This window comes from Suricata suricatta, chromosome 6 (genome assembly GCF_006229205.1).
Source record: "Suricata suricatta isolate VVHF042 chromosome 6, meerkat_22Aug2017_6uvM2_HiC, whole genome shotgun sequence".
Taxonomy (NCBI): domain Eukaryota; kingdom Metazoa; phylum Chordata; class Mammalia; order Carnivora; family Herpestidae; genus Suricata; species Suricata suricatta.
Genome location: NC_043705.1, coordinates 115775891 through 115802366, shown reverse-complemented (window position 1 = coordinate 115802366; position 26476 = coordinate 115775891). Strand labels below are relative to the sequence as shown.

Here is a 26476-nt window from a genome sequence, read left to right as displayed (position 1 = left end):
TGGCCAGCGGGAGCTGACTCCAGGTTTTGGAGTTCATTTCCATGGTTGTGAGTGAGGCATCCACCTCAAGAGATAACCTCTACCTGCACTATTTATTAATCCTCACCTTGTTTCACTTTCCCCTTCATACTTGGAGCCTTTGACCTCCTACCATTCTTCCAAACTGTCAAGCAATTTTTAAACTCAGAGTCATTGCATGTGTTATTCACTGTGCCAGATATATTCTTCCCCATTGTGCTAGTTATAGATTTATTGCTCCTTAGCTCTAAATTTATCCTCTTTACCTTTTTTATGAAAAAATATATGGGCCCTTTAAATATTTTTTGTAAGCTGATATAATGTTGGACATTGTCAGTAGAGGGAACTAGAGAGACATTGCAGGAAAGCACAAGGTCTTTCTTCCTGGTTCTAATTTTGACTTAATTTAATTTATTCTCAGTTAATTGGATTTTATCCAATTATATATCAGTGAGGAGGACAGTGGCACAAATAGATCAGTTATTTATTTTAGAAGATATTATGATGAGTTACTAATTTCTCTGAAAAGTTTTTTATATCTAGTATTATATTTTTATTCTATTTATGTGAGATTTTAAAAGTAAAAATAACAAACTGTAAAATTGGAGAAAATCACTCATATTTTTTTTAGGACAGAGTTTCTCTGGCTTTAAGCACTTTCTTTAGCACCTTTCTTGGTGATGGCTGGCTGTTCTCTGTTTATATCTATGGTGAAACAGTCTTCTTCAGGTGCTTACTTTGGTATAATCTTGGACAAATCACAGAATCATGTACTCTAGGGTTTGGAGAAGTTCAGTATGAAGGGTTGTACTATGTGTTCTTAAATCCTTCTAACTATCTCTCAAGAAGCGGATACATGAGTATCGGTTGAGCAAGTACTTCCCAGTTTCAACAATGCTTCCTACTGAAAGTCCATGGGGTTGTTTAATGAATTACTGGAATTGTAAATTTTATTTAAAATATACATTGAGTAAAGGTTTTTTTTTTGAGGTATCAAATGCTTATTAGAGTTTCAATTTTTTTTTTCAAAGCATATTTATTTTGAGGGAGAGAGTGCACATGCATGCAAGCAGGAGAGGTGCAGAGGGAGAGAATCCTAAGCAGGCTCCACACTGTCAGCATGGAGCCCAAAGTGGGGCTTGAACTCAAACTCATGACCTGTGAGATCATGACTGGAGCCAAAATCAAGAGTTGGACACCTAACCAACTGAGCCACCCAGGTGCCCCTAGAATTCTGATTCTTTAGCTCATATTGATCATATAATGCAAACTTCCTACCTTTTGCTTCCTAATTAGAAAGTAATATAATGACAAGATAACATGGAATTTTGGTTTAACTAATAAACACATTCTGAATACTTATAATGTGCCAGGCACTCTTTAAGGCACTGAGGAAATAAAATTAATACATGATTGCTGTCCATCCTCTATGTTTAGGGTGAACTGAAGGAGGAAGAAACTGTAGTTACAAAGGTCAGCCATTGGGAAGCCATTGGGGTCCATCAGCTAAAAATCACAACACACTATTTCCCTATTTTTAGTGTTTCCTATTAGATATAAAACTATCTTTCATAAAAAATAAGATAGGATGGAGATCATTCAAGATGTGCTGTGTCAAACTGAAAAACAAAAATCAAAGTTTGACGAGGCAAGAATATAGGGAATGCAAAATAGAAATTAGACTCTCTAAGTACTTTGAAACCCATACACGAGAGGATGAACTCCACACACCACGAGCAATTTGAAGGGGGTTGAGGTGTATAGCAATAGAACTTCTTGTAAATGCAAAATTTTGCTACCACTGAACACAAGATGGTTAAAGTATGTTAATACGGGCTAGCCAAAGCAAATCAGAAATAAAACAAACCCAGGTGCCAAAATTAATATTTGGAAAAGCTACACTCCAACACGTAGAGTAGGAACGCACACTAGCGTTTGGAGCTTCCCACCCCGATGCACAATAACTACTCTCCTCTCCAAGACTTAGATGTGCTACAAGAGGGCTGCCAGGCTTTCCATTTCTGACTAGGAACTTATAATCATTTGATTTTAGGCAACGCCCTCACTACAAAGGCCAAAACCGGACAGGGTCCGGTTTCCCGTCTGCCCTGCAGGGTCCAGAGACACAAGAGCTAGGCCAGCCAGCCGACCACAACCAGCCAGAAGCTGCCACGGTCTCCTCCAGCGTCCCCGCAGAGAAAGCTGGCTTCCCTTTGGACCAACCTGGGGGCGTGGACCTCTCCCGATTGGCTTAGAGGAGGGGCGGGAGAGAGGCGTGCCTTGACGTCATACCATCCCCAAAGTATCTCTATAGCTCAGGATTGTGGGAGGGAGAGGAAGTAACAGGAGAGAAAAAAAATAAACCGCAGCAACCTTTATGGGCTTGGGCCGGCCCCCTCACAGAGCTGGGGTTCCCTCCTACCAACCCGGCGAGCTCCGCCCTCACGCCCCGCCCACGCGGGGGAATCAGGTGACCGCGGACCGGCGAAGTCACGTGGCTGGGGCGCGCCCGCCCGTTGTGGCCATGGCGGCCGCAGGTTCCAGTGTGGTAAGGCGAGTGGAAGAGCTCGGGGATGTGGCTCAGGCTCACATACAGCAGCTTAGCGAAGCCGCCGGCGAAGATGGTGAGTGAGCGGAGGAGAGGGGGGCGGACCGGCTGGCCGTAGTTCATAGGTGGCACTCGACCGCGATACGGACTGGAGGCTGCGGCCTGTGGTCGGTGTAGATCCCAGGCCAGAACTACAGAAGGTGTTGCTTGTGACCCTCGCTGCACGATCGATTGTCCACCTCCAGAAACTCACGTTGCCTTAAACCAAGGCATTTGCGTCTACCCTACGTTTTTCATAGCCTGTGAAAACCGCTTACACCCCAGGCAAATCAGTGCTGCTCGTCTTTTTGCCTATAGCAATTGGGCAAAGAGTAAAATCTAAATAGAAGCACGAAAGTTTAAGTAAGTGGTGAAAGCTGACTGATAGTACGCAGATGAGTAGTGATTGGGGTGCAATAAAGGTAGCGGGGCATGTGTAAGAGTTAACTTTTTCATTACTGCTTTAAAAATTTTCGTCTTCTGTTTTGGATTCTAAATCCAACTGTAAAAAATACAAAAGAGCTCTGCATTGGTATAATTTGGACGATTCTTTCCTATACATCGCCTCAGTCTCTGTTCGTGTTAGAACACCTGTTTGTAAAGATCTTAAGTGTTTTCATTAGGAAAGACTGGCTTAGAGAATTATTTCGACTTTTAAATCCAATTGCCTTATTACATCTCAGCCCCCTATAGGTTCTGCGTTATTTTATTTTTGAATTTTGAGCATTTAGTAATACAGATAGGTTTATAAATTCTGGTGGTCCGACTCGTCATCAGACTTACAAGAAAATACTGGTGGAACATTTTGCTGGATGATTGATTGTTGGTCAATTTATTGAATAGGGTCCACAATGAAATGGCACAAGTTCCAGTAAAGATTATGTGTTCGATTATCTTTTTTTAGGAATATGTTTTTCTAAATCCACAGGCCACCCTGAAGGTGACTTCTTTTTTGGCTTGTGGTAAGTGAATCCCAGGATTCACATGAATAGTTTATGGACTGTAGCACTCTTACGTGGAAGTGTATTCAAGTTACCTCTAAATAAGCTATACAGTGATCCCCACCCCACACCAGCTCCACTTAAACCAGACTAAAGAGATCAAAGAATGTTTTTTATTCACTTATCACTGACCCCAAAAGCCATTCTCATTTTTCCATGGAAGAATTCTTTAATCCAGACTAGAATAAGGGATGGAAGTAAAAATAAAGTGGTGGGGCACCTGGGTGGCTCAGGCGGGTTAATCCTCCAACTTTGGCTCAGATAATGATCTCAAGGTTGGTGGGTTTGAGACATACTTCTGGGTCTCCAAGGAACCCGATTCAAATCCTGTCTCCATCTCTCTCTGTCCCCTTCCCTGCTTGCTCTCTCTCAAAAACAAATAAACATTTAAAAAAATTAAAAAGTAAAGGGATATATGTCCTTACTGAGAGATTTTATTAATTTTTTAATTTTTAAAGATTTTAGCTTTAAGTAATCTCTGCATCCAACATGGGGCTCAACTTACAACCCAAGATCAAGAGTCATATGCTTCACCCACTAAACTAGCCAAGCACCCCTTTTTGTGAAGATTTACTTAAAATGATAGTGATCTATGTTACAAGCTATTAATCAGTATTAATAGCACAAAATTTTCTTATTTTATGAAGTTTAATTAAAACATGGTTGCAGATATTTGAACTGAACTTGGCATTCTTTTCCACACAACAAAAATAATACTCAAAATGTATCCTTTACTGTAACAGCTACATATTTGTATTACATTATAGGAACTGATAGTTTTCTGTTTACTTCAAATGAGATTGGACACAACCACACATTATGTAAGATTACTCTCCTTTTTATTTCTGGTCAATTTTTGTTCTTTATTTTCTATTGTACAAGCACAGTATGTTTAGTATATAGAAATAGGCCATGAGCGGGACTTTTTTCAGGGGTTATGTAAGAGTAACTTGTCTTTGCCTTGCCGGTCGTTACTTTGGCTGAATGGTTCTGGTAAAAATACTGTCTTTTATAAAAGTTTGTTAAAATGTGAGCCATTATCCCTTTGCCCAAGTACTTAGGAATTCATGTGAGATACTCCTTTAGCAATGGTTTAGTGAATTCAGTGCAAATCTTTACATTTAAAATAATCTTGCAAATTAAGAAGAAAATATCAACTCAGTTTCTAAAGAAGCACATATAGAGTGCCATGTTGCATACAATTTCACTTCACCGTGGAATTTTTCTTTTTCTTTTTCTTTTTCCCTGTTGTGGGTTGCTACTTCTGGGCTGAGAGATGGGAAGGCATTGCTAAAGAAGTAGCTTTCAAGTCAGATGAATAGTGGACCTTAAATCAATCAGAATCTGGTTTAGACACAGGGTAGGCCTCACATGGAAAAACTTCAGGTCATCCTATGCTTGCCAGCCAACATAATGTAAATTGGTGTTGCTTTTACTCCAACACTGAACAGCTTATCTATTTGTATAAGTGCTGAAGCTGGATCAGATGGGCCTGCAGTAAGCACTATGTTTTCTGTCTGTTAGCTAGTGTTGGAAAGGATGTATATTTCTGAAGGGAAGCACAAAGGGGCAAATTCCGGGACTTTGATGTCTTGATGGTAGGCATGTCAAAATTTGACTACATGAGATGATGTAGAAGGGTAGATAAATAGCATCTTGGTATGGACACTTGGTAGGTTAGGGAGGGAAAATCCATAAGAAAAAATGAAACCATGGAAGCAAAGGGAATATGATATTCGAGACAGGGAAATTATACAATGTAGAGGTGAGGGGGGGTGAATTGTTTTTAGAGGGCATATAAGAATAATTCTTTTTTTTGAAAGAATTAGGTAATTTGTTCCATTTCTATGTTTTTAAAGGAATAAAATATGCAGATGGATCATGTAATTTTTTTATATTATGTCATTTTAATTATAATGGCTATTTACATACATAAATACATGCAGAGGATAGAGTTATAATTGCTCAGAACTTACATTTTATGGTATATTTGATTTAATCAATCATGTTCTTTTTAGGAAATACATTTATGAAATTATAAGTTTTCAGTGGAAGCCCTTTCTGTAGATTTATGTATATTTGCATTATTCAAATATAAGTTTTACATTTATTTAAATATTTTGAGTATGTCAACATCATAAAAGCAGCTTTATGAAAATGAAAATACAAATTGCATTTAAGAAATGGCAAGTGAACCCAGAGAAGTTCAGTCTAGCTATTCAGAATAAATTACTGTGATGAATTTAAGTAGGATTAGGCATTATGATATATTTCATATTTTACAAAAGATATTACTACCATGCTGTGTCTTCATGGTGTAACATAATATCATTTCAGATACACCATTTTTTTGTTGTTTAAAACATACCTTGAATCTATATGAAATTCATGTTTTTATCTCTTACAGATCACTTTTTAATTCGGGCCTCTGCAGCTCTTGAAAAATTAAAACTTCTGTGTGGAGAAGACAAAGAATGTTCAAATCCATCAAATCTTCTAGAACTTTACACACAGGTACAGATGTGGTTTCTGAGATGATATGGGGACAGATTGCTTATATAAGATGATTGACTCCAAAGTTAGGTGTAGTGAAACCAATTTATTTAAAGTGTTTGATTTTTGGGGCACCTGGCTGGCTCAGTTGGTAGAGCATGCAGCTCCTCATCTTGAGGTTGTAAGTTTGAGCCCCACCTTGGGTGCCCAGATTACTTAAAAATTAAATCTTAAAAAAAAAAATAAAGTGTTAGGGCGCCTGGGTGGTTCAGTTGGTTAAGTATCCAACTCTTGGTTTTAGCTCAAGTCACGATATCACATTTTGTGGGATCGAGCCCCACATGGGGCACTATGCTGACAGTGGGTATTCTCTCTCTCCCTCTTTATCTGCCCTTCCCCCATTTGCATGCTTATGCTTGCTCACTCTCACTCTCTCTCAAAATTAAATAAATTTAAAAAATAAATTTAATTTGGTCAAAAAAAACCTTGTATGTATAAAACATGTAGACTTGAAACTTTGAGGCAGTGTACAAAGTAAGATTTATTATTTAATCTATTGTTAAGGAAAAAAATCTTGCAGATAGCAGAATTGCTTCCATTTCTATTTCATTAAGCAAAACACTAGTACATGGAATTTCCAAGCTTTTGAAAGTTATTCCGAGGGAATAAAGGTCTCTTTAAGGTCCCTGATTTTTTTTTCCCTGAAATTCATCTTTTGTTGGGATTCTGCACATTACTCTCCTGCTGTGTTCTTGCAGCTCTATACGATTTTTCTCACCCCATTCCCCTCCACCCCCCATTTTGTTTATTTTCCTTTCAAATTCAGCTCTCTGTATGGAGAAGACCTATTTGGTTGGTTTTCTCAAACCCTGCTGAGGCAAGTTGACATTAAGAAACATAATTTCATTATAGTAATTAAGGTTCTTATAGCACTTCATAGTTGACAGAGTGCTTTCTACGCTTTACTTGATAATGAGGGTGAAGTGGTTATGAAGAATAGAGTAAACATAGTTAAGCTTTCAAAGTGCATGTGTATAGCACTCAGGGGCCTGGCACTCTGCTTTTTATAAGGAGGTACATAAAGCTGGTTTCTGCCGTCAGATATCATGGTTGAATGAACCTATAACAACTACTCATAAAACCCAAAGTGCTGCTGTTATTTGGCAGAGCTTTGCCTGGCTTTCTTTCCCTTCGGAAGACTGCCTGTTTTTTTCATTTCTTTCAATGAGACCGTTCTAAGCATTTTTTTCTCTTCAAATTAGTATTTAAGTTCTAGTTACTTCACATACAGCGTAATACTGGTTTCAGGAGAATTCAGGGATTTGTCACTTACAACACCCAGTGCTTGTCATAACCAGTTCTAATAACAAGGTTTCTAGTTGCTTCTAGTCTTCTTTTCCCCACTCAAAGAGTCCATTTTTATATTTCATGCAGGGCTGGCTTAGTGGTCACAAACTCTGCTAGTTGTTTTTGTCTGGAAAATTCTTTATCTCTCCTTTCATTCTGAACAACAGCCATGTTGGATAAAGTGTTCTTGGCTGCATATTTTTCCAATTCAGGACCTTGAATATATCCTTACATTGCCTTCTGGCCTGCCAAGTTTCTGTGGACAGATCTGCTGTGCACCTGATTTGTCTTACCTTGTAGGTTAAGGACTTTTCTTTCTTGCTGCTTTCAGGATTCTTTCCTTGTCTGTATTTTGTGAATTTGACTGTGATATGTCTAAGTGATGGCTGGCTTTTTATTGAATTTAATAGGAGTTCTCTGTTTCTTGGATTTCAATATCTGTGTCCCTTCCCAAATTCAGGGAAGTTTTCAGCTATAATTAGCTAAAATAAACCGTCTGCCCCTTTTTCTTTCTTTCTTTTTTTCTTTTAATTTTTTTTTATCATTTATTTTTGAGAGAGGTAGATAGAGCACAAGCAAGGAAGGGGCAGAGAGACAGAGTGACACAGAATCCGAAGCAGGCTCCAGACTCTGAGCACAGAGCTCGATGCAGGGGTTGAACCCACGTGTCAAGAGATCATGACCTGAACTGAAGTCAATGCTTAACCAACTGAGCCACCTGGGCACCCCTGCCCCTTTTTCTTTCTCTTCATCTTCTGGGACTCGTATGATATGAGTGTTACTATGTTTTAAGACATCACTGAGTTCTCTGTTTTTGTGATCTAATACCGTTTCTTCTCTTCTTCTCAGCTTTATTATTTTGCATAATTTTATCTTCTCTATCACTGATTCACTCCTCTGCTTTGTTCATCCTCATTGTTACAGCATCCATTCAGGTTTGCATCTCATTTATAGTATTTTTAATTTCAGCCTGACTAGAGTTCCGTTCTTTCATCTCGGCAGTAAAGGATACTCTAATGTCTTCTGTGCTTTTTTCAAGCATACCCACTATCTTTATAATTGTTATTTTATTTTATTATTTATTTTATTATTTCTTTACTTATTTATTGTTTTTAAATGTTTATCTATTTTTGAGAGAGAGAGACAGACAGACAGAGTGTGAGGGAGCCAGGTATAGAGAGACAGGGAGAATCTGAAGCAGGCTCCAGGCTCCAAGCTGTCAGCACAGAGCCTGATGTAGGGCTTGAACTCAGGAACTGTGAGAACATGACCTGAGGCTGAAGTCAGATGCTTAACCGACTGAGCCACCCAGGTGCCCCTTTAATTGTTCTTTTAAATTCTAGTTCAGACATGTTACTTATATCTGTATTGATTAAATCCATGGTCATTATTTCTACTTCCTGTTCTTTTCTTGGAGGTGAATTCCTCTGTCTTACCATTTTGTCCAGAAAACAAACAAACAAACAAAAGAAACTAAAGCTAGATTCTAGGTGTACTTTGGTCTGCTTGTTAAACAAAGCTAGAATCAAAAAATGTCAAATATATATATTTATATATATCAATTCATATATATGAATATGTATCAATAAATATACTTGACATTTTTATATCTATACATTTATGTATATATACACAAAAGTAAAATAAAAAGTTAAAAAAGCTTTAATTAAAAAAATGGTAAATAGGAAGCTAGACTCTATTTCCCCTAGAGCTGAAGCTTTACAGCAGTCTCTGACCAGTAGACTTGGTGCATCCGAGGGATTTGTGCTTGTCTTCTGGGGGAGGGGTCTGTTGCACTGGTTCTCAGGCCTACTTGCCCTTAATATCATATATGATTAGTTTAAAGTCTTTCTTACTTTTTTTGAGAGAAGCAAGATTATATTTAATTCACTATTTTAGTAAAATACCTGTGAGGTTTCCTATAAAGCCCATCTGAGATTATGTGAACAGCTGGCCATTTTTTCCACTTTTCAAATTTAATTGTCTAATAAAGCATCTCTGTAAGGTTAAAATGTTAAGTTATTCACGTTTCAATCATTTATGGATACTTTTGCTTATTTTACTGCAGGCCATTTTGGACATGACATATTTTGAGGAGAACAAACTAGTAGATGAAGATTTTCCTGAGGACTCTTCACAGAAAGTAAAAGAGCTGATCAGTTTTCTTTCAGAACCAGAAATTATAATTAAAGAAAATAATATGCATCCAAAAGTAAGTTTTGCACTCCTGTGCGTTACGGTGGAATGCTGTACTTCTCTTTAGAGTCTATAACTTTTTCTTCTGGAATGTCTTTTTCTCTGTTTAAAATTAAGATTGAAGGAGGGATATAGAAGAGTTTAACACTTCACACCAACATCACAGCTAAAGGATTACATATATGGGGGCGCCTGGGTGGCTCAGTCGGTTGAGTGTCCAGCTTCGGCTCAGGTCATGAACTCACAGTTCATGGGTTTGAGCCCCACGTCGGGCTCTGTGCTGACAGCCAGCTCAGAGCCTGGAGCCTGCTGTCACCCTCTCTCTTACCCTCCCTTGCTCCTGCTGTCTCTCAAAAATAAATAAAAAAACAGGAAAAATTTTTAATAAAAAAAGGTATCACATATATGTTTCAGAATATTTGCATGATGGAATTGTATTGGAATTACTGGCACTGATCATTTTCTCAGCACAGATATTTGCTGTTTCTGCCCCCTTTACTTTTGCAGATGCTGTTTTATTGAAGGTCCCTAGTGATCTCATTACCACATCTCTTGTCCTTTTTACAGTCCTTTTCCTCCTGGACATTTGCTGCCTTTCTTCCTGTTGATCACCCCATCCCTCTGAGGCCATCATAGCCTTGCTCTTGCTCTTCCCCAAACATTTCCCCTTTGTCCCATCCTGGAAAGGTACACCCTCACCAAGGAGATCTTCTTAGTCCTCTGACTGTTTCTGTTCTGTAGCTTGAACTGCCTGTTCACATCCTTTTTGTTGTCATTTCTGTTTAGGTGATTCCAAGATTTTTGTCTAGCCTTGGCTATTCTTCTAAGCAAATAATCTGTTATCTCTAATTGCCTGCTGGCTCTCTTTACCTAGATATTTATTTATTTATTTATTTATTTATTTATTTATTTATTTATTCATTTATTTGCTCTGTGTTTATCAGGGGATGCTAACTGTGGGAAAAATAATCCCAAGTTTTAAATGATACAACACAGTAAAAGTTTGATATATTTAAATTATATATATATATATATATATATATATATATTCATTATTTAGTCTAACAGTAGTACAGGTGTCATCTTGTTTTAAGTAACAGATTTCTAAAAAGTTATTCTTTTTTAACAGTTATTTTTTATTGAAGTGTTTTTGACATACAATGTTGCATTAGTTTCAGGTATAGGGTATAGTGATTCAGCAACTCTGTATGTTATTCTGTGCTCATAAGTGTAGCTACATCTTGCAAGGCAATTCTAATACTATTGTACCCATTTTCCCTGTGATTTACTCATTCTATACCTGGAAGCCTGTGTATCTCACTCTCTCTTCTTCACCTGTTTGACCCATTTTTCTGGCAACCATCGGTTTGTTCTCTGTATTTATGAGTCTGATTCTGCTTTTTGTTTATCCATTTGTTTTGTTTTTTAAATTTCAAATGTAAGATAAATCACATGGTATTTGTCTTTCTCTAATTTATTTCACCTAGGATGATACCGTGTAGGTCTATCCATGTTATGACAAATGGCAAGATCTCATTTTTTTAAATGGCTCAATGATAACCCTTTATTTATCTACCACGTCTGTTTTATCCATTTATCTATTAACGGGCATTTGGGTTGTTTCCATATCTTGCTATTATAAATAACGCTGCGATAAACATGGGGGTGCACATATCTTTTCAAATTAGTCTTTTTGTTTTGGATAAATACCCAGTAGTGGAATTACTTGATCATACGGTAATTCTATTTTTAATTGTTGAGGAACATTCATACTGTTATCTCAGTGGCTGTACCAATTTACACCAGCAGTGAACAAGGGTTCCTTTTTCTCCTCATCCTTACCAACACTTACTATTTCTTAACTTTTTGATTCTAGCCATTCTGATGGGTGCAAGGTGATACTTCATTGTGGTTTTGATTCCCCGATGCTCAGTGATGTTGAGCATCTTTTCATGTGCCTTTTGGCCATCTTTATCTATTTTTGTTTGAAAAATGTCTATTGACTTTCTCTGTTCACTTTTTGATTGGATTATTTGGGGGGGTTTTTTTGGTGTTCAGCTATATAGATTCTTTATATGTTTTGGATACTAACCCCTTATTGGGTATATTATTATATCATTCGCAAACATCTTCTCCCACTCAGTAGGTTGGATTTTCATTTGTTGATGGTTTCCTTTGCTGTGCAGAGCTTTTTGTTTTGGTGTAGTCTCAGTAGTTTATTGCTTTTGTTTCATTTGCCTCAGGAGAAATATCTAGAACAATTGCTAAGGCCAGTATCAAAGAAATTACTGCCTATGTTTTCTTCTGGGAGTCTTGTGATTTCAAGTCTTATGTTTAGATCTTTCTTCCATTTTGAGTTTATTTTTGTATATGGTGTAACAAAGTAATCCATTTCATTATTTTGCATGTAGCTGTCCCAATTTTCCCAGCATGATTTCTTGAGTTAACAGTTATCTTTTTAATCAGATATGGAATACTTATACTTCAGATATATTAGAATTGGCTACTAAAATACTTAAACATTATTTTCTAAAAAATTATAAATTGGAGTAGTTATTCTAATTTTCACATAGCAGATTTCTAAACTTCTAATTGATTCAAACAAAGTAAGGCCCTCATGAATAAGTAGCCAAGTAAAGGGCAAATTTTGTGAAATGAAAGTGTTTTGAATTGCTCAATATATTGAGATTTAATTTGGACTTTTACAGATGTGAGGGTGTTTTTCAGCTAAGTCTGTTGTGTTTCAGCCCTGCGACTTGCTTGGGGACGAGCTCCTGGAATGTCTCTCTTGGAGAAGAGGCGCTCTGCTCTATATGTATTGTCATTCTCTGACCAAAAGGAGAGAGTGGCTCACGAGAAAATCCAGTTTGCTCAAAAAGGTAAAAAGGTGTTCCTTACACATTTTAGATTGTTGACATTTACAGGTTTCAAAATGCCGTCGTTGGTGTAGTAAGAAGAGTCATAGAATCAAAGGGTCTGGGTTTGTACTCCTGGCCTTTTACTCACTAGCTCTGTCGTCTTAAACATACGGGAATTATTGTGAAGATTAAATAAGATAATATAAAAGCCTTTGTAAACTGGGAAGTTCTACGTGCTTTTTTTAAGTTTGGGATTTTTGTTTTTTAAAATAGAAGATAGACCATCTATATTAATTTCTAAGCATATTTTTGGCCCGAAGAAAACAAACTTGGCTGTGACCCTCTCGCTGTCGGGAGATCACTCATAAAGAATCCCCATGACCCTGCCATAGAACCTTGTCCCCCTCTGATTCATCTGGACTCTTCTCACCAAATCCATAAATCCAGTGAACCTGTATTACGTTGTTTCACTAAGAATTCACACTTGAGTTGATTGTATGCATAGTTTATGTGGGCCTAGAAATGAGAGGTTACATCTGATGTAAAATTTTGATCATAGTATTTCTAAGTTATACTAAGCACACGTTTTAATAAATTGTTATTGAACAATTAATTGTTATTATCCTTATAATTTTCTTTCTCTGTTAACATCTTTGACAATTATATTACTGAATCATGTGTTCTTGGTTAGTTATTTCTTTTTTATCTCTCATATTCTTGTGAATTGGAACAATGGAAGGTTATATTTATAAGAGTTTTGGGAATGGGTGGGTCCTTCTACCATTGTGGTATAGTAACCATAAGGTTTATCTACAAAGTAGTCAATTTTCTCTTAAGTAAAAAATGGGGGGAATTAATATTTGAAGCTTCTACAGCCCTTCATATAATACTTATAAACCTTTGGCTTTGATTTTCACTTAGCACCTTATTGATGGAATCAGTTACTTGCTACAGATGCTAAATTACCGGTGTCCTATCCAGTTAAATGAAGGAGTATCTTTCCAAGACTTAGACACAGCTAAATTACTGAGTGAAGGTAATGTGTTCTCTTTTTGCAGTTTCTTGTTTTAAAGTTTGGGTTTTTTGTTTTTAATTTTAAGAAGTTTATTAGACTTTACTCTGATTTAAATTACTTCCAAGGTACTTTATACACCAAAAAAGGGCTTTTAAATATCTTCTCATGTAAAAAATGAAAAATACTGCTATTCTCTTTGTAGTAACTTTGAAAGAACTATATATCATATTACTATTATTTATTTCATATCCCTGATTAGCCCAATAACGCATTAGATTCGGCTACTGGAAAAAGAGACTGGAAGTAACTTTTTTGTTTTAAGTTTATTTATTTTGAGGGAGAGAAAAAGAGAGCCATGCATGCAAGCTGGGGAGGGACAGAGAGAAAGGGAGAAAGAGAATCCCAAGCAGGCTCTGCACTAACAGTGCAGTTTGAGACTCCTGCCTCAAACTCATGAACCTTGAGATCAGACCTGAGCCTCAATCAAGAGTTGGATGCTTAACCAACTGAGCCATCCAGGTGCCCCTGGAAGGAAAATTTAAACAAGTAGAGATTTACTGCTCTTTCACATAAAAATGGTCTTGAGAAGCACCCGGGTGACTCAGTCAGTTGAGCGTCCGACTTCCTCTCAGGTCATGATCTCGCAGTTTGTGGATTCAAGCCCCACATCGGGCTCTGTGCTGACAGCTTGCTTGGAGCCTGGAGCCTGCTTCAGATTCCCCTTCTCTCTCTCTCTCTCTCTCTCCCTCTCCCTCCCTCCCTCCCTCCCTCTCCCTCCCTCCCCCTCCCTCCGTCTCTCCCCCCCCTCCCCCGCCCTTTCCCCATTCACTCACTCTCTCAAAAATAAATAAACATTTAAGAGAAAAAAACAGAAACGGTCTTGAGCTGCTTGCGGTGGTTCCTATCAGGCTTCTACCGTTTTCCTTCATCATCTTCAGAACTGCAGCCTTACGGCTTCAGAAGGAGTTCCCAGAGTTGTGCAGCACGCACCTCTGTTGAGGATATGGCAATCTCAGTGTCTCCACGTGCTCCTTGAGGTCTTTTCGTCTCACCCATGTCTCCGTCTGTAGGAATGGCAAAAGGATGTTTCTTTCAGCCAAGACTGCTCCTTTGGAGTAACCTTCTTAGAAGTTTCTGACACTTAAACCTTCCACCTACATTTCACTGGCAATAATCTAATCGCATGGCTTCATACATGTACAGGGAAGCTGGGATATACAGTCGAGCCCTTCCTCTGATACACTGCCATCCCAAATAAAATGGTCTCTTAACTAAGAAAGAAGGAAAGAATGAATACTGAGTGGCAACTCTTAGTTCCTGTTATAAATAACTCTCCACTTAAAAATGTTAGGAAGTGGATACAGAGCATCATTGGGGTTTTAGACTGAGGTGTGGGAGGGAGGAACCACTTATTTCTACCATCTCTATAAATGGAGGAACCGATGTCATGGTAAGTCAGATGATGTGTTGAAGGTCACATAGATGGCAAGTGACATTAGATTATATGTGTACGTTTTCTTTTTACTTCATGTAATATTTTGATGGGGAGAAATCAGATATGGAGAAGAAGAAAACTTAGGGGAAAATGCTGTATTTTAATTTTATAAGTATATTTTAATTATCCTTTTTTCTTTGTTAGCTTTTGTAGGTTTTCCCATTTTATTTGAAAACCTCGCTTAGAAAAAACAGCATGATTTAAGCTACTGAAAGTTGTTATTTTTGGTTAATTCAAGCAAGTAGCTGTCCTAAAAATTGTGAATACCAAATGCTCCTCCAGTGGGCCTGTTTTGACAAGTATAGGGTTTTGTTTTATATGCAGAAAGTATTTCTTGCAGGTAACTAGTAAATTGATAAGCTGCATTGACAGTGGCCTTTCTAAAATCTCCTCACCCACCCAGATGGATTGATTTGAAAGAAAAAGTAGGGATCGGCACCAATGCCTATTTAGAACCAAAGAAAGTAGCAAGAGTCACCAATTTCTTTTATTCTCCCATTTCTAGTCATAGGGTAGTATACTCCTACAGCCTGGAATTTTCTCTTCATGATGTGTATGGTACTAGTGTCTTCTCTTAAATCACTAGCCCCTAGCTTCCACTACTTCTTCAACAGGAGAATCAAAAGGGACAGAAAGGGTCTCTTTTTTCCTGGGGGGGAAAAAACCAACGTCCACTCCATAGCACTTTAGCCGCAGGGCTAGGTGCTCTTCTGGTGTTGACTTCTTGTTCTCACCTAAAGCAGTTTGCTTCTCCCTACTTCATCTCTCTCAAGATGCAGATTAGAAGCCAGGAAGCCTACCTTCCCATAGGCTGAATTACTCCTGAGAGCACATCAGAGAGGTTCTAATTATTTTTTAATATTTTATTAGCCAATATGAAACATAATTCTGAGTAATCCTTAATAGTAATTTAAAAAGTTCTATATGAATTCAAAAATATTTTTGTGGCCAGATCTTAGTGATAATTTACCCAGCTTTAGAACTTAAAAACATAGTGATCTAAATGATTCTTCAAAGAAATAATTCTCTGACAAACTGTTTTTTGGGGGTTTGGGGGATGATGGACCCTCTTTTCTAGGTAAAACAGAGAGAGAAATGCCAATTTAATGAGGACTGTATTACTGATCATTTGGCTTTTCTAGTGTAACTGTTAAATGAGAAAGGAAAATGCTTAATGACATAGAAGGAATTTATTAGAGTTTTAATAACCAAGGTTTCTTTTTAAACATATAAATTCTAATCTCTCAACCTAAATGATTTTCCCAGGAATATTTAGTGACATTCACGTGCTGGCTATGATGTACAGTGGAGAGCTGTGTTACTGGGGATTGAAGCACTGTGCAGATGAACAGCCAGAAAATCATGAGGTGGATACTGGTGTTTCCGGAGCAAGCCACACGACACAGAAGGAACCCTTGGATTTCCGAGAAGTAGGAGAAAAAATTTTGAAAAAGTATGTATCTGTGTGCGAAGGACCCCTGAAGGAACAAGAATGGAATACGGCAAACGCGAAACAAATTTTAAACTTCTTTCAGCATCATACTAATCAGTAAGTTCACCTGTTCCTTCCCAAACAGAAAGACAAAACAACCCCTGAAATGGAAAAGTTCAGAAAAGAAGACCTATTGACACTGAGCTTAAGAATGTTACACCAAATAAAGATAACCAGCATGGTTATCTATTTTTAAATGCCACCGTCTTTCATTATATATTTTTAAATTTATGAGGGAACAGTTCTTTAATTTCTAAGATGGCATGTATGTTATTTAATTCAGCCATCCTGTAACTAATACTAAGTAGGAATCCACTTTAGTGTTTTAGAATTTTTTTATTACTTCAGGTGTTTTTTTTTCATCGTAGCATAACATTGACTGTTTTAAATATCTTTAGATTATTTTTAAGTCTATCTTGAAGCTCTGCTTCAGAGATAAAAATCAAGTTACCGCATTGCTTGAGATGGATAAAAAATGGGCAAAATAGAAGATTTTCACTAGTATTTGGACTCCTACTTCCAGAATAAGATCAATAGTGATATGCCAAAAAAGAATTGTTTCATTTTTTTCACCACGTATTACTAATGCCATTGAAAATTTTTATGCTTTTGGGCATTATATAAACATTTTCAAATGATTTTCCTGTTTTGTTTAAAAGAAAATGGATGGCTTATCAAATGAGTAATGAAGATGAAACCAGGTTAGGTTAGTCCATCATTAGCTCATATGTGTTTAGAGTGCACCTTTTCAGATGTATTGAGATTTTAATATTTTTGTCTTTAATAATTGAGATGAGTGATAAAGGCCAGAGAACCAAACTTGCTATCCTGCTTACAGTACTTCTACCTCAACTCCTCCTGTCCTCTTGGGATGGTCTCCTACCTTCCTGACACCCTTGACTTCTGTGCCAGTGACTTCATCACATTCCACGAACTTACTGCCATGGCTACCCTTTGAATGAAAATCACCAGAAAGAGTTTCTCTTTCTGAAATCTTAAATTTCAGTAACTGATGATAGTTCATATCTTTCCAGGTTTTTCACGTTCTTAATTTTGTTGATTTTTCTTTCCCCTTATTTCTATTCTGCTGTCTCTTTAGCTTCTTCACAGCCTTCTCCTCTTGACTATTCTTTTTCCTAAACCATCAGCCCCTTTCAGATTGTCTTCCTTCCTTGTCCAGCTTCAGCTTTATAAGGGGCACCAGATGAAGTGCTCTCCACAGCCCCCTCAAGTCCTCTTGGCCTTCAGTCTAACCATTCTGTACATCTCACCATTGAATTTATCCTGTCACCCACCTTTTCTGGAATGCTGTGTCCCTTGTGAAGTTCATGTCATCCCTCAAGGTTTAATCCCTAGAAGTGTCTCACCTTCAACTTTAGAAGAGCCTTCAGTATAAGCCTCTTGTTCGTTCCTGCTGTGGGTCCTCTTCTTTTCTCATGGTGGCTAATCTACACCTCACCACTTGCTTCATATCCTCTATCTCCTCCCTTAGCATATGGCTTTTGGAACAACCTTATAGAAAATTCAGACTATGAGGAGTACAGTTTCTATTTCGCAGCTTTGCCTTACTCATTTCCCCCATTTTTAGAAGAAAAGAGATCACCTGCTTCCTGTTGAAAGCTGATAGCCACCCCTCCTCATCTCCCCTGGGGATTTTTTTTTTTCCCCTGCTTGCACCTTAGGTATTGCTCTTCCCTGAAGGTCTGTTTTCTCTCACCTCTCTCTTCCTCCCTCTCTCTCTCTCTCTCTCTCTCTCTCTCTCTCTCTCTCACTCTCACTCTCACTCTCACTCTCACTCTCTTCTCTTTTACTTTAGATACTCCAAGGTGATGTCATTCATAGCCCTGGCTGCTTCTGACAGCTATAATGTTAGGCTGACTTCTACACTTGTAACTCGAATCCCAGCTTCTCCTGCTCTCTGAGCCTTCTTTCTAGCTGCCTCTTACTATCTTCACTTAGATAATTTACTTCATTTAGAGCAAAGTAATTCATATGTCCAACTAGCCCTCATCGTTCATTTAAAATCCTTTTTGGTTCATGTTTTGTTTTTTTGTTTTTATGTTTGTTATGTTTTTTGTTTTTTGGTTTTTTTTTTTTTGGTCTTAAAAAGCAAGGCAACAAAGAATGCCACAACCTAGTTTTTGTCTACCTTCCCAGTTTTCTCTCTATAGTGCATCCCATTGTAATCATGTTCTAGTTCAGTGTTCCTCAAACATTTACAACCCAGGCTGCTTTTTGATAAACATTCTGATAGAGCCTCTTGGTACCAGCAAAATCTCTCCCTATTCCTGCCCCTGTCTCCTTGCTTATCCTTACACAACAAATGTTTTTATTTAACATGGCTTTTTAACCAGTGTTACTATAAAAATGCCTTTGTGCTTTTTAAGTATAAAGATTTCAATCATTTTTAGTATGGTTTTAGAACCACAAGTTCCCTATGCCCACCTTTTGGAGCATCATGATCAATTGCAAATACTTCCAGTTCCTTTCCCAACGTGCTGTGTGTTTTTCCTCTCAGTACTCTGCAGATCTTATGACTTCTGCCGGGAATGCTTTGCCCTTCTTTGTGGCCAAGTGAATACTTACTTATGCTTTAGGACTCAGCTCCAGTGATACTGGATCCATAAGGTTTTTTCAGCCCTTTTCAGTCAAAGTTAAATGTTCCTTTGTTTCTGCTCCCTTAATATTCCTTCCCATGTCATCAAATAGGTAATACTGCTTTATAGTTTTTCTCCTTATGAGTTGGTGGACTCCATATTTAAAAAATGTATCTTCATACATCATGCTCAATGAATAGTAGGCCCTTAGTGAAGTTTTTTGGTTTTGTTGTTTTGTTTTTAATTAATAAGAGACATGGTTCTTAAGTGCCAAACTCTGCACAAAAAGGTGGCTGCTATTGGATTCCAAACTGCCATGCCCTCTATACCAGTGGTCAATAAGGCAATTTAGAAAAAGTATTATATAGATTTGGAACCTGAGAAAACAATAACTTTCTCTTCAGAAATGGGAACTTCCATTTTGCCGTTATGACCCTTGGCAACCACTTGGGTCTCTCACTGGCTGGTATAGTTATGAGGGTGCAATTGGGTGCTTTTTGTACAGCTTTTCCATCCCCCACATAATTGGAGAATAATCTGTAGACCATAACAGTTAGACAGTAATTTTTACTTGGGTGTATTACAAAACAATGAACAACAGATTTTTGTATGTATATGTAAATTCTATTTCATTTAAAGCGAAGTGTCTTCAAGATAACAGATACTCTACATCAGGAAGGCACTATAATTCCTTCATCAACAATTATTATGTGCCTACCACATGCCACATTTCAGCTTAGGCATTGATGACGTAGCTTTCTAAAACATCACTGTTTTTGGAGTTTATATTCCAGTGGAGGAAGTTAACACATTTTAAGAAATAAAAGTGTTGTGTTGTAAGTTGTTAGTGCTATGAAGAATAAAGCAAGGTAAAGGACTGTCAGTCCGGAGAGGAGTGCTGTTTTATGAATGGTTTTTGGGAAGGCATGACTATCTAGTTTAGCAGTAGCGTTTTCAAGTTCTCTCCTTTTGGCTAAATGCCTTGCACATTCAGTACATTCATAAAATTTCTTCCTTATGGAAGTTCTAAGGAATGAGTCTCACTACTGAAAGACCTTTTTCCTTTGGTTACATTTAATGCATTCTCCAGTGTGGGCTTTACTATTGAGTGAGTGGGAACCTAAAGGCCTTGTTGTGATATTATACAAGGAGTTTCTCTCCGTTCTGAGTTCTCTGATGGTTACTAAAACTGTTAAAAGAATTTTATTTTTAATAATCCTTAAATGTGTGTGTTTCTTTTGCAGTGTGAATTTTTTTATGTTAAGTAATTAAGTTTCAAAGTAGGTTTTGAAACTTAAAGGCATATCTACTTTGTGGCATTTATATGGTTCCTGGCTACTATGAATTGTTTGATGCTGATTAAGTTTCAAATCATGACAAGACTTTCCTTCATTCTTTTGCATACAGTAGAGTGAGGTGAGGGTTATGCCTAAAATCCCACAATAAAATTACATTCCTACCTTTATTCTCCCCCTGTGGATTATGTGACGTTCATTGAAGTGGGAACTGTGTCTAAACGTATTCTCAGCTTCATTTTAATGCCATTCTTAAAAACACACAACTGAATGACATGCTACTTTTGGATTGCTTGGCACTTTACTCTTGACACCTTACAGGGCTCCTTTTCTGGCTCTAATAAGGATACCCTATCTGCAACAGAATCCAGGATTCTGTAGTTCTCTAGTGTCACTTCCTTGTATTATTTTTAACACAATATGAGATAACATGTTAGGAAGTATTATAGTAAAATGCATTTACTCTGTCCATAAACAAGTATGTGTTATACTGGTGTTCTTTATTGTTTTTTCTTTTCTTCTAGTGAAGATTTCCAAGTAAAATGTTTTGGAGCATATAACTTTTTTTTTAATAAAACCATATTCCCATATTTGTATCTTGTTCTTATTTTTTTATATCTGAGTGTTGTGTCAGAATGAAAAATTTCATTGTCTCATTTACTTTGACATCTAAACATCATTTCTTATGGTTCTAGTAACTTTCAGACAGGATAGTATATTGGTTAGCAATATGGGCTCTGGAGCCAGAGATCTGAGGTTAAATATTAGTTAGCCCTATCATAGCTATGTGACTCCACATGAATTACTTAACCTTTCTGTACCTTAATATCCTATTATTTAACAAAAGAGCACTAATAGTACCTACCTCACAGGTTATTGAAGATTAACTGAGTTAATGGTCAAAGTTGCTTAGTTCAATGCTTAGCACATCCTAAGGTCTCAAAAGACTTAGTTTTTATTATTTTCTTTAAATCATTCTGTATATCAGTTCATCATGCTGCAAATATACTTAGCAGCCAGAATAATTGAGCGGCAAGCTCTGGTTCAGGCCAGTGAGCACTCATTCACTACCTTGTCAGTTCAAGTGGTGCTGGCCTTTCTAAGTGGGAAGCAAGTTTCAGAGAAGAAATTACTGGCTACATAGATACATAGATACTCAAAGGTATTTCGGTATGGCCAGAAGGAAACCTACAATTTTCTGAAAATTTTCAGTCCCGGTCTCCAATGTTTATATACCCCGCTATACCAATATTCACAGTTACCTATCTGCTTGATTGACTTGGCTTCTAGTACCTTTTGATCACACCTAACTTACAAGTCAGAGGCATTTAATGAAATATTAGTCATCTAATACCCTGTTTAAAAAATAGATTAAACTGGAAAATCCACATGATTGAATGGTATGTATTGCTTTGCGCAACCCTCAGGCCAAGGAATGACAACTAAGAAAGAGCCAAGGAATGACAAGTAAGAAAGACACAGACACGATAAAGACACAGACACACAAGAAGCTTGATGCAGCGTCTCCTGCCCAGTCAAACCGGGCTCCTTATTTATTGTCTCAACTACCCATCCTCCCGGCTCTGGTTCCCAGGGGCCTGTTGCCAAGTTCCTGCTCCGGATCAGCAAGTAGCTCTCTGCTTGGAGGCAGGCTCGTGTTTGCACGTAGGCTGTCTTGACTTTTCGTTTGCTACTTGGTCAGCACCTTGCTCGTTGGCAAGTGCAGGATGTTCCAGAGCAGAAGATAATCTCACCGCCAGGGACGGTCAGCCAGGAACAGGCCCACAGTCACGGTCAGCCTGAGACAGGCCCTTAGGGTATGTAGCTGTTAAAAGCAAAAACAAATATTTCTGTATAATGTTATGGAGTCACCTTTAGTGAAAAACAAGATGGAAAATGTGTATAGTACTATTTAAGAAAGGGAATAAATAAGTGTGTATTACCTTGTTTGCTTATAGATTTTGTGTGTGTGTGTGTGTGTGTGTGTGTGTGTGTGTGTGTAATTTAAACATTTAAAAATAAAAGGTGCTTATGGTGGGATGTATGGAGAAAGGGAACAGATGGAGAGGACCAAGATGGAAGCTAGACTTCTCTGAATATACCATGAATTTTGTACATTTGACTTCAGAAGCATGTATTGCGTTTTTAGAAAACAAGAATAGATTTAAATTAAAAGCAACCCCTAAAATTCTAAAGCAAAATGAAACAAATGAGCTGTATTGTGCTTCAAGTTGGTGGCTTAACTACACAGTAATATTTCAATTATTTTTAAAGAACAATAATTTGCATTCCTCTAGGGGATATCCCTAAGGACTGTGAAGAAATCAAACTCCTCAGTAATTATAGTTTTAATAACTGTGCTGATATCATTAGAAATGCAGATTTTCAGTGCAAGGGAAAAGAGACTAAATTGCAATCAAAGAAAGTAAGTAAAAATTCTATAATTTTGAAGTTGAATAGAAAATAACAGTATGAACTCTTATTTTCTCAAATATCCAAATACCATTTCATGTTAAAATGAACCAGGGCTCTGGGGCGCCTGGGTGGCTCTGTTGCTTAAGCACCTGACTCTTGCTTTCAGCTCAGGTCATATCTCACAGTTTGTGAGTTCGAGCCACTTGGGATTCTCTCCCTTTCTCTGCCTCCCCTCCCCCCAATAAATAAATAAACTTAAAACAAAAACAAAAAACCCCCAATGAACCAGGGTTCCCTGGAGATGAGGCTGATTCTCTATCATGGGCGGGACATTCAAATGGTCGATAAGGGACAACTTTTATTTAATCGTCTAATCAGGGAAATCATCAAATTAGAATAGTACTACCTCACAACTTATAAACAATAATCATTGAACATTAGAAAATGAGAATGACAATTTGAGTACAGAATACCACTTAGAAGAAATATTTTGCAAAACCTACCTAAATTTGATCAAGCCTTAGAGGAATGGGTTAAAGACCCCATTGAATGCCTTCAGGAAAGCCCAGAATGTGGTCCTGGAAGTCTAGAAAGACCAATCTGGTTTCTTTAATAGTTGCAAGTAAAAATAAAGGAGAGGGAACCTATAGAATAAACAAGTTTTAGGGTATATCAACCAAATGTAACATGTGGATCTTGTTTGGGTCATGATTTAAAGAAGCCAATTGCAAAATATAGATTAAATAAATATATATATTTGAGGCAGGTGAGGAAGTTAAGCCCTGACCAGATATTTGGTGATAATGTGTTGGGAGCCACCTAGCTTTTGGCTGCCTCAGGCAAGGATATATCGCTCTCCAGGGAGCAACCAAAAAGCAAGATCTGCATCTGGAGGCTGGAGAGTGCCATTTCCTGGTCCAAGATTTCGGCGTTGGTCATGCTGGGCCAGACGTAGAATGGCCAAGGTGCACAAAGGATCAAACCACATTTCGGGCATGCAGGGGCATGCAGCGTTAAGCTTCCCCTCCCCAGCATTTGCAGACGCTAGTCTTCCCTTTGATGCTGCGTCTGGAGTTTGGAGTTTCGTTTTCGGTTTTTTCCCTTTCTCTAATATTCATTTGACTCTGTTACCTGGCAACCTACCCGGGTCAGTTCTCCGCCCCCAAATCCTATATAAGAGGAATTATTTTCTTAATAAATGAGAGAGGCTTGATCGGAAACCGTGTGTTGTGTCTTCACTCTCTGCGTCTCCCTCCTGCCCTGTTTTCTCTCCCTCCCTCAGGATCAAGGACCCGCGACAAGGTACAGCCTAACGCCAGGGACGAGAGCGCAGGGACCTGGCTTTGGCTAAGACAATAATGGTACAGTGCTTATGTTTACGAAAAGTTACCTTAATACTTAGAGACCTATACTAAGATATTTAGTGATGAATGATATATCTAGGATTTGCTTAAGAATAATCTTGATTTGGGGATGTGTGCATTGGGTGGAGATGGTGAGGGAGCAAGATTGATAAACTGGTGACTTGAATCAGCTAGGGGACACATGGGATTACATTATCTACTCTCAGTAATAGTTTTCACAATTAAAAAATTATAACCCATACATTTATAAGTGCTCACACTTCTTTGTAAAAGTTGAGAACTATTTTAGTACTTGAACTGATACACATTTTTTTTTCTTGTGCTAGTTCTTTCCTGCTCCTAGAGAGGGAGAAGAAATGCCATATGGTTAATCAGTTCATAGTTATTTTGTATGGACAACCTCACAGAAGTAAGCTTGCAGTCAGATTGCTTATTGGCCATTAGCAACAGCATGCAAGAAAGTAATGAAATGTTAAATTCAGATCTCACAGAACCTAAGTTATCAGGTTTTATCAGATTTCTGTTATTTGAGATTTAGATCCCTGGATATTTACTTCTGAAGTGTAAATTCAAGCCAGTACGTATCGTGTCCATTATTAAGCATTAAACACTCTGCTTAGTATATATGAGGGGACAGTGTGTGTGAGAGGTGAATGTATATTGTTAAATATAATTATGTTTTAAAATATTTGTACACATACACACAACTTGCATATATGTTCCCTGTAGCTTAACATGTTCCTTATAGACTTTAATAATTTTATGAAGTTGTCGATCCTGCGTTCTAGTTTGAACACTAAAAAAAGCAGGGTTAACTTTTCAACAGGTCTTTTGGGTTATGTGTGAGAGAATACTTTGAGATAATGCAACGGTGGCCAGAGGTTGATTGTGAAATTTAGAATTTCTGTGTTTGATGTCTTCCCAAAAAGAATGGAGAGTTGCAGGTCCTGGATATTGTAAGCAACTATTGGTTGACAATGAGTTAAGTCAGATTATGTAGAGATTCATTTATTATGTCCATTCTCAAGAATGGAATTTTAAAGCCACTGGATTATTTTGAATGGGGTATATTTTTCTTGTTGCATGGTATAACAGATAATGCTATCTTGTTTTTTATTGAATAATCCTAGAGCCTTAAAATTATATATTTTTACATTAGATTGAAATTATCCTTTAAGAAACAGATCTAGCTTTTGAGCAGAGTAATTTTTGGATTAGATTGAAGTAATTTTTTGAAAATGAATGACATAGTACTAAATAAGTATTTGTGTCCTTCTTACCAATAGAGACCATAGTCAGTTCAATATAATAGGTTACCCTTGTTGAAAAGAAAACCACAAACCCCAGATGGAATCTTTTCCTTGAAGGGCCCCTCTTCAGCAAACCAAAACCTAACCTACTTGCAGTTTCAGCCACTGAGGAATGTAACTAACCTTTAACCAGTCAACAAGGAATCCCTGGCCAGCACTAGGAAATTTCCGGATAGACCTCTTCCATTCCCCTTAGGAGGATGACCTTGTCAACAACAGTTTACTTTTTGCCAATAATTTCCTTTTTTTCCATTCCTTTTTGCCTTTAATGATTTTTGTCTCCTCTCTACACCCAAGATCAAGGGTCTCATGCTCCACTGACTCAGTCAGCCAGGCACCACCACCGCCCCACTCTGCCTTTCAAAAACCTTACTTTTCCTGCAGCTCAAGAGAGCTCCTTTCCATTTGCTAGTTGGGATGCTTCCATATTCAAGAATTGTGCCATAAAGCCAATTTTATCTTTTAAATTACTCAGTTGAATTTTTGTTGTTTAATACCTTGTAATGTGGTATAACACGGTATAGACCTTTCAAAGTAAGGCTGGACAAAGTGAGTAAAATGGACAACTGTTTTGACAGCTTAAAAAACACTCATTCGCTGGATTTCAATAGTATCTGGCTTCAGTTTTCAGTAGTCAGGCAACAGTTTTCAGAGGTATATGGCGTCTCCTCTTATACTAGCCCTTTTATGAGATGCCTACCTTCAGGAATTTTTACATGTACCTATATTTTTAAGTAGAGAATATGGACTCCTCACCTTGGCATAAGGTCTTTCATGATTGGGCCCCTGACCACCTCTCTACTCTCATTTCTGCTCATCCCCAAGAACACAAACAGTAAATCAGAGACTGAAAACCAAACAAAAATCCTTCACACCTAGCACAGCAGTGCTGAGAAGGAAGGAACTGGTTATTATGCCTAAGATAGCGGAAGAGAGCCATCTATTGAATAGGGATCACCTAGGCCCAGATGAGGTGTAACTGGGTCCCAGACG

General features: G+C 37.7%; 1 protein-coding gene across 1 annotated transcript; it reads left to right on the top strand.

The window, feature by feature from the left end:
- The first annotated feature begins 2500 nt into the window (after positions 1-2500).
- C6H5orf51 (chromosome 6 C5orf51 homolog) lies at positions 2501-22330 on the top strand. The gene is made up of 7 exons (XM_029940948.1): positions 2501-2642; positions 6014-6120; positions 9515-9658; positions 12390-12521; positions 13422-13536; positions 16277-16559; positions 21822-22330. The coding sequence occupies exons 1-7, from the start codon at positions 2543-2545 to the stop codon at positions 21838-21840; spliced, it is 900 nt and encodes a 299-aa protein (XP_029796808.1). The 5' UTR covers positions 2501-2542; the 3' UTR covers positions 21841-22330.
- Positions 22331-26476: the final 4146 nt, after the last annotated feature.

Bases quoted from the DNA above. Each gene is read 5' to 3' on its own strand.
- C6H5orf51 (XM_029940948.1), top strand. From the start codon at position 2,543: ATGGCGGCCGCAGGTTCCAGTGTGGTAAGGCGAGTGGAAGAGCTCGGG. The intron at 2,643-6,013 runs GTGAGTGAGCGG...TATCTCTTACAG, and splicing joins CGAAGCCGCCGGCGAAGATG to ATCACTTTTTAATTCGGGCC. The intron at 6,121-9,514 runs GTACAGATGTGG...ATTTTACTGCAG, and splicing joins TTCTAGAACTTTACACACAG to GCCATTTTGGACATGACATA.